Genomic DNA, 8,600 nt, shown 5'->3' with positions numbered 1-8,600 from the left:
AATGATCACACTTGCAGAAAACTAGCACTGCATGGAATCGGCACTTTCTTGGCTTTTCTATTTCTCTCCCCAGACAACATGAATATTACCCTTCTCTCCCCATTCATGCATTTTACGGTCCGTTCCCATGTGCATTACTGCTGGTGTGCGCCACTACAAAAGCTGGGACTGATGTAAGTGCAATGCAAGGTTTACCTTTTTTTTCCTAAACAATGAAATGTCACCAAGTATCATTTAGTTGAATTCAGTTGAATTCACCCCCGTGTGCTGCGACGCAGGCCCGTGTGCTGCGACACACTGCGGTGAAAAAAGCACAGCATGCAGTACTTGTCTTTCAGCATGCAGCACCACAATAGTGTTGTGAAGTGTTTTGATAGGAAACGAGGCAAACTGCCTGGTCTATGCATTGACACTGTGCTGGGCAGCCCTGCATCTGGTGTGTGTGGACTAGCCATTAAAATACAACCAAAGGCTCCTGTATAACAGCCTAAAAAGGTACTAAATCCAATTACTGCGAGATCCACAAGCCTCATAATGTAAGGGAATCTTTCTTTTACCTTCCCTGACAGAGCCAAATCCTCCTTCATTTCTGTCACACATTCTCCCCCTTCCAGCCAGACACTGCAGATCACATTGGGAGGGTTTCGGCAACAGAAGCAGCACCCTCAATCCAGAAAACAGTGGGCAGGACTAGGTTTGGCCAGGCGCTGATTGACAAGATACATGATATGATGATATGACCTGCATGAATGAATAAAGGGATTTCGTTTTGAAGAAAAGCTGGAGTGCTGGTGACCATTTTTCTGTTTTGCATCTAATGAAGTCCAGGAGCACATTTTTTAATGGGAGGTTATAGTACTATTTTGAGCAGTAACAGGGAATCTGCTTTACGAGCACCAAATATCGGATTTGCTTTTAAATTGATGGAAGAATAATCCAAGTGTCTGTTCATTGAATTCCAAATGATTAGATGTTACCGCGTAGAGCTCTTATAAAAGACAATCTAAAACAATAGAACCCACTGTGCCCTTCAGCCCATTTTGCTGCCCTAAAGTGGAAGTCAAGACACAGTAGTGACGCTGAGGTCAGTAGGAGTGACATAAAAGATTGACAGATCTGGAAACGTTGGTGCCTGCGTTCTTCAGCACCAAAAGCCTCTGCATTAGAACAGTGTGAGCAGGGAGCTTGGTTACCACAATTGTAAGTTTAGCCTAATTCTGACCCCCTCACTCTGTACACGGGGCTATACTTTACCTAATCCTGACCCCCTCACTCTGTACACGGGGCTATACAGTACCTAATCCTGAACCTCTCACTCTGTACACGGGGTTATACGTTACATAATCCTGGCCCCCTCACTCTGTACACGGGGCTTTATGTTACCTAATCCTGACCCCCTCACCCTGTACACGGGGCTATATGTTACCTAATCCTGACCCCCTCACCCTGTACACGGGGCTATACGTTACCTAATCCTGATCCCCTCACTCTGTACACGGGGCTATACGTTACCTAATCCAGATCCCCTCACTCTGTACGCGGGGCTATATGCTACCTAATCCTGACCCCCCCTCACTCTGTACACAGGGCTATACATTATCTAATTCCTGTTCTTAGCTGACAGGAGTGGCACCCGCCGTGGTCTTCTGCTGCTGTAGCTCATCTGCTTCAAGGTTGGACGTGTTGTGCGTTCAGAGATGGTATTCTGCATGCCTTGGGTGTTAACGAGTGGTTATTTGAGTCACAGTTGCCTTTCTATCATCTCGAACCAGTCTGCCCATTCTCCTCTGACCTCTGACATCAACAGGGTATTCTAGCCCAGAGAGCTGCTGCTCACTGGATATTTTCTCTTTTCTTCCCCATTCTGATGCTCAGTTTGAACTTCAGCAAGTCATTTTCACCACGTCTAGAGGCCTAAATGCATTGAGTTGTTTCCAATGAGATTGGCTGATTAGCAATTTGTGTGACAAGCAATTGAACAGGTGTACCCAATAAAGTGGCCGGTGAGTGTACGTTACATAATCCTGACCCTCTCACTCTGTACGCGGGGCTATATGTTACCTAATCCTGACCCTCTCACTCTGTACGCGGGGCTATATGTTACCTAATCCTGACCCTCTCACTCTGTACGCGGGGCTATATGTTACCTAATCCTGACCCTCTCACTCTGTACGCGGGGCTATATGTTACCTAATCCTGACCCTCTCACTCTGTACGCGGGGCTATATGTTACCTAATCCTGACCCTCTCACTCTGTACGCGGGGCTATATGTTACCTAATCCTGACCCTCTCACTCTGTACGCGGGGCTATATGTTACCTAATCCTGACCCTCTCACTCTGTACGCGGGGCTATATGTTACCTAATCCTGACCCTCTCACTCTGTACGCGGGGCTATATGTTACCTAATCCTGACCCTCTCACTCTGTACGCGGGGCTATATGTTACCTAATCCTGACCCTCTCACTCTGTACGCGGGGCTATATGTTACCTAATCCTGACCCTCTCACTCTGTACAAGGGGCTCTACGTTACCTAATCCTGACCCCCCTCACTCTGTACACAGGGCTATACATTACCTAATCCTGACCCCCTCACTCTGTACACAGGGCTATACGCTACCTAATCCTGACCCCCTCACTCTGTACACGGGTCTATGCATTACCTAATCCTGACCCCCTCACTCTGTACACAGGGCTATAGGTTACATAAGCCTGACCCCCTCACTCTGTACACAGGGCTATAAATTACATAATCCTTACCCTCTCACTCTGTACGCGGGGCTATATGTTACCTAATCCTGACCCCCTCACTCTGTACACAGGGCTATAGGTTACATAAGCCTGACCCCCTCTCTCTGTACACAGGGCTATAGGTTACATAAGCCTGACCCCCTCTCTCTGTACACAGGGCTATAGGTTACATAAGCCTGACCCCCTCTCTCTGTACACAGGGCTATAGGTTACATAAGCCTGACCCCCTCTCTCTGTACACAGGGCTATAGGTTACATAAGCCTGACCCCCTCTCTCTGTACACAGGGCTATAGGTTACATAAGCCTGACCCCCTCTCTCTGTACACAGGGCTATAGGTTACATAAGCCTGACCCCCTCTCTCTGTACACAGGGCTATAGGTTACATAAGCCTGACCCCCTCTCTCTGTACACAGGGCTATAGGTTACATAAGCCTGACCCCCTCTCTCTGTACACAGGGCTATAGGTTACATAAGCCTGACCCCCTCTCTCTGTACACAGGGCTATAGGTTACATAAGCCTGACCCCCTCTCTCTGTACACAGGGCTATACGTTACATAATCCTGGCCCCCTCACTCTGTACACAGGGCTATACGTTACATAATCCTGACCCCCTCACTCTGTACGCGGGGCTATACATTACCTAATCCTGACCCCCTCACTCTGTACACGGGGCTATATGTTACCTAATCCTGACCCTCTCACTCTGTACACGGGGCTATACGTTACATAATCCTGACCCTCTCACTCTGTACACGGGGCTATATGTTACCTAATCTTGACCCTCTCACTCTGTACACGGGCTATAAGTAACATAATCCTGACCCCCTCACTCTGTACACGGGGCTATATGTTACCTAATCCTGACCCTCACACTCTGTACACGGGCTATACGTTACATAATCCTGACCCTCACACTCTGTACACGGGGCCATATGTTACCTAATCCTGACCCTCACACTCTGTACATGGGGCTATACGTTACATAATCCTGACCCCCTCACTCTGTACACGGGGCTATATGTTACCTAATCCTGACCCCCTCACTCTGTACACGGGGCTATAAATTACATAAGCCTGACCACTCAGCAGTAAGGAGTGTGCAAATGACATCAATGCTTACCAAGTTTAGCAGCTAGCAGTATGTAATGCACGGCACAGCTTACAGGGAGCATTTAATATACACAGACCGGTGTAAAGAGAGCAGGGGGTCAGGATTATATTATGAATAGCCAGGGCTTGAAAAATGTTAGGGTGTTTCACCAGTCAGTCGAAAATGTCACCAGTCAGCATGAGCGGACTATAGCCTTGCAATTTATGTTAACATTTTTAGGGGACAGATAGAGCTTTCTTTTGGTGGTATATAATCACCACTGGGGGGAAGGTGATGAAAAAAGTACAATGAAAAAAGTACCGTAAATGTAAAAAAAAATAAAAATAAAGTTTCCTTATGTTGTTATGTTATAAAACATTTATTCTTACCCATATTTTTGGTAAAACATAAAAGTCGGGGTCACGTCGGGTAAATAGACACCAAACATGTCAAGCCTTAAAATTGTGTACGCCCTCAAAAACGCCCATAGGCGACGCTTAAAACGCTTTTACTGCTCATCAGTTTAGTGTCATCAGTGATTAACGGCCCTAAAATTATTGCTCTCACTCCGACGTTTGCAGCGATATGTAACATGTGCGGCACAATATGCGCAATCGTCGTTTTCGCACATATGTGGGGGGGCGGAGACTTAGAAAAATGTTGTTTTCTTTAAAAAAAAATGTTTACGCTTCTTTATTTTTTATGATTCTTTAATTTTTGTATTACTTTTTTTTTAACACACAACTTTATTGCTATTACATGGGGGGCTAAGAAGCACCCTATGTGATTGCCAATTTACATGACAGGTCCTCTTTATGGAGACATCAGGGGTCTCCAAGACCCCTAATGTCACCTAGGGACGCCCAGAGAAGCTGATGAAGCAGAGATCGGCTTCATCAGCTTCTCTAGCTGGAGAGTGACACTGAATGCAGGAAGTGATGTAATATACATCACTTCCTGCATTCCGGTACTGAGAGAAGATCAAAAGGGAGATCGTATTCTGCTCTCCCGTCACAGACTCATGCCGGTCCCGGCCGCGTTGGGCACAGCGGATCTCGGGACCGGCAGTAACAGCTGAATGTAAAGCTCCCGGCCAGCCGTGTAATTACAATGGCCGGCCGGGAAGCTGCTCGTCGGGCTCCACCGTCCTCTCGTCACAGACGAGCGGATTTTTCAAGCCCTGTGAATAGCACAGTATACGGGGTAGTGGGCAGGACAATGCAACATAGGACGGAGCATACAGATCACAGCAGTCAGGAGTTTGTAGCGTACAGTGTACATTACATACTCTGGAGAGCGAGTTAGTTCACATTTTCTGTGAAAAAGTGAACTCATCCTTAAAGTAAGCCCCTCCCACTGCCAGTGCAGTGCAGCCACACACACTGTTCACTGCAACATGCTAGCACACTGTGCCACCCTTATCTTTCACGATCCTAGCAACACCCCTGCTGTTGAGTACAGGAAGTAATGTTCAACACCAAGCCACCCTTTCCCACCATGCCTTATCTGTCTGCATTGCATAAAGTAGCACAGAGACCCAGTGATGACATCAGGGAGTATAAAATTAGGGCTGCAATTAAAACAGAAATATTTCATTTAAAAATGGGCAGGACCTGGGAAAGCAAAATATATTAAACTTCAGCTCTAACAAATAAGCATAACACATGGGGGTGTATCTTCCGACATGGCCTTTCTTTGCAGATCTCTCAGCATTAGGTCACATTTTCTATGAAATGAATACCGGAGGAGTTCCCACCAGGCACTGGGAATGGGATCCCAGGTGTGAATAAGGAACAGATGATACAACACCAAGCACAGGTCACTGACTGGGGACCCAGCTGCAACATGATATTTGTACTGGTCCAAGAGGCAAATCCCCCTCAGCGCAGTCCTCCATATGTGGAGATCTCCCCATTCTACAAGAGCAGCCGGTGTGAAGTCCTCTGCAAACCATACTACAACCCCCACCCCCGTGTGACTGCAATGCAGGAAGTAGTGTCTGCAATGTGGGGACACGGTGATGACAGGTGACACACAGTCCGCTATACTCAGGTAACAGCTGCTGCCCCCGACTCTCCATTACCTGTCCCTTTATCACCGGTTCTGACAGGATCTCTATCCCGTACTTCATCTCCGTCAGCTCCTCCAGGTTCAGGAAACCCAATGACGCCGATGTGAGTCCACACAACACCCACAGAGCCAGGCAAAGCTGAGCCCATTGCCCGGGCACCGCCATCTTCTCTCCCCTCGCACAACAACACGCACCTTCCTCCGAACTCCCACACACCGCCTCTTTACACCTGCTTTATGCCGATTGGCTAACACACTGACAGCCGAGTCGCTTATTGGTTCAAAAAACTGCCTTTCATTTCTCGCCTCTTTCTGCTTACTTCCTAATCGATCGCCCCACCCACAGAGCCTAATTCTTGTACGGAGCTGTAACTCTGTTGGTGGAAGATCTGCCACTCACTCCACTCTGTTACTGCTGATTGGCTAAAGCGCTGCCGGCATGGCCTTATTTTGGCTTGCTCACAGAATGGCTGCGATTGGGTAAAATCAATGATGAGCTGACCCAATCAGAGGCCTCCGGCACAGCTATTGTTAACCATGTGTGTCCTGCTTGGTCCAGTCAGGCAGTAGCCGGGGTTTTTGGGAGAATCATTGAAAATCTATGTTTAGTTTTACGAATCATTTAGACCAGTTTTCTCAACCTTTTTCAGTGCCTTTTAAAAGTATGCAAAATCATCTGTACAAAACAACACATTACAGTCCCTCCCTTTTAGATCAATTGCCCCCCTTCACATCAGAGTCCCTCCCTTTCATATCAAATGCCCCCCTTCAAATCAGAGTCCCTCCTTTTCACATGAAATGCCCCCCATCACGTTAGTGTCCCTCCTCATATCAAATGCCCCCCTTCAAATCAGAGTCCCTCCTTTTCACATGAAATGCCCCCCATCACGTTAGTGTCCCTCCTCATATCAAATGCCTCCCCCATTCACATCAGAGTCCCTGCCTTTCATATCAAATGCCCCCCTTCACATCAGACTCCCTCCCTTTCACATCAAATGCCCCCTTCAAATCAGAGTCCCTCCTTTTCACATCAAATGCCCCCCTTCACATCAGAGTCCCTCCTCATATCAAATGCCCCCCTTCAAATCAGAGTCCCCCTTTTCACATCAAGTGCCCCCTTTTCAATTCAAAGTCCATACTTTTTATATCAAATGCCCCCTTTTACATTAGAGTACCTCCTCATATCAAATGCCTCCCCCATTCACATCAGTGTCCCTGCCTTTCATATCAAATGCCCCCTTCAAATCAGAGTCCCTCCTTTTCACATCAAATGCCCCCCTTCACGTTAGAGTCCCTCCTCATATCAAATGCCTCCCCCATTCACATCAGTGTCCCTGCCTTTCATATCAAATGCCCCCTTCACATCAGAGTCCCTTATTTTCACATCAAGTGTCCCCCTTCAACCCAGAGTCCATACTTTTCATATCAATTGCCCCCCTTTACATTCACATCAGAATCCCTCCCTTTCATATACAATACCTACCCTCACATCAGAGTCCCTTCCTTTCCAATCAAATGCCCCGCTTAGCATCAGAGTCCCTCCATGTTATATTAAATGCACCCCTTCACATCAGAGTCCCTCCCTTTCATATCAATTGCCCCCCTTCACGTCAGAGTCCCTCCCTTCACATCAGAATTCCCTCTTTTTCACATCAGAAGCTCCCCCTCCGGATTTAGCAAAAATGTGAAGGCACCCTGACAAAACCAGAAGGCACCCCAGGGTGCCACAGCACTCTGGTTGAGAAAGGCTGATTTAGACCTTGGCACCCTGATGTAATATAATTGGTGCAAATACTCATCCCCTTTCCAGCGATGTAACATCCGAAAGCTCCCTCACTTCTAGTACCGTGTTTCCCCGAAAATAAGACACTGTCTTATATTTTTTTGACCTCAAAAAAACACACTAGGTCTTATTTTCGGGGTAGGTCCTTATTTTAATTTTTTATGTACAACAATCCACACTTATTTATGTACAACAGTCTACATGTATTCATGTACACAAATATGGTGATCAGTGGTGCAGTACCTTTCCAAGAGCAATTTGCTAACCAATTGCTGGGCAGAATGAGCGAAGGGCACTTTCACTATCGATTCCTCACAGGCGGAGTGCATTTGGTATCACTCCGCCTGTGACAGGAGTTGGCATTGGCTTATGCGGCTCTGCTCCCTCCAGTGCCGCCTTGCTTCCTCTATAGCTGGCTTAGTTGGCACCGCTGAATTGTCTCCCGCGGCTCTTCAAGTTCCATCTTATGCCACCACCGGCCCTGGAAATGGTCACAACTAGGTCTTATTTTCCGGGTAGGTCTTATATTTTAGCAATTCCCCAAAATAGTACTAGGTCTTATTTTCGGGGTAGGTCTTATTTTCGGGGAAACAGGGTACTGGCTTCTCCTGCCATCTTGATTAGCTGACAGAGGTGATGTAACTCCAGCACATGTGTAGCTCAGTGTACATACTGAAAGAGATTGGGAACAAGCAGGTAATTATACTAAAATTGGGAGGGTAATAGACACAGACATAGACACTATAACACTAAACAGGAGGACCTGGATAAAATAGGGGGAGTGGGCAATTATATGTCAGATGAGGTTCTTGAGCGATATTGCGCGACGAACGATATTGAGCGATATTGAGCGACTTGTCCTATTGGGCTGTATGCAATCAGGTGCAAAATCGCTCAAAATC

At 47.0% G+C, this 8,600-nt stretch overlaps 1 protein-coding gene across 1 annotated transcript in view; it reads right to left on the bottom strand.

The window, feature by feature from the left end:
• OS9 (OS9, endoplasmic reticulum lectin) overlaps positions 1-6,120 on the bottom strand; it is a 50,423-nt gene extending 44,303 nt beyond the window's left edge. Inside the window, exon 1 of the mRNA XM_018571611.1 lies at positions 5,929-6,120. Within this exon, the coding sequence (XP_018427113.1) occupies positions 5,929-6,081 (153 nt within the window). The 5' untranslated portion in view covers positions 6,082-6,120. The remainder of the gene's footprint in view (positions 1-5,928) is intronic.
• Between the last annotated feature and the right edge of the window lie 2,480 nt (positions 6,121-8,600).

Source organism: Nanorana parkeri, unplaced genomic scaffold (genome assembly GCF_000935625.1).
Source record: "Nanorana parkeri isolate BGI_ZX_2015 unplaced genomic scaffold, ASM93562v1 scaffold1792, whole genome shotgun sequence".
NCBI classification, from domain to species: Eukaryota; Metazoa; Chordata; class Amphibia; order Anura; family Dicroglossidae; genus Nanorana; species Nanorana parkeri.
This window is presented reverse-complemented; position numbering and strand designations above follow the sequence as displayed.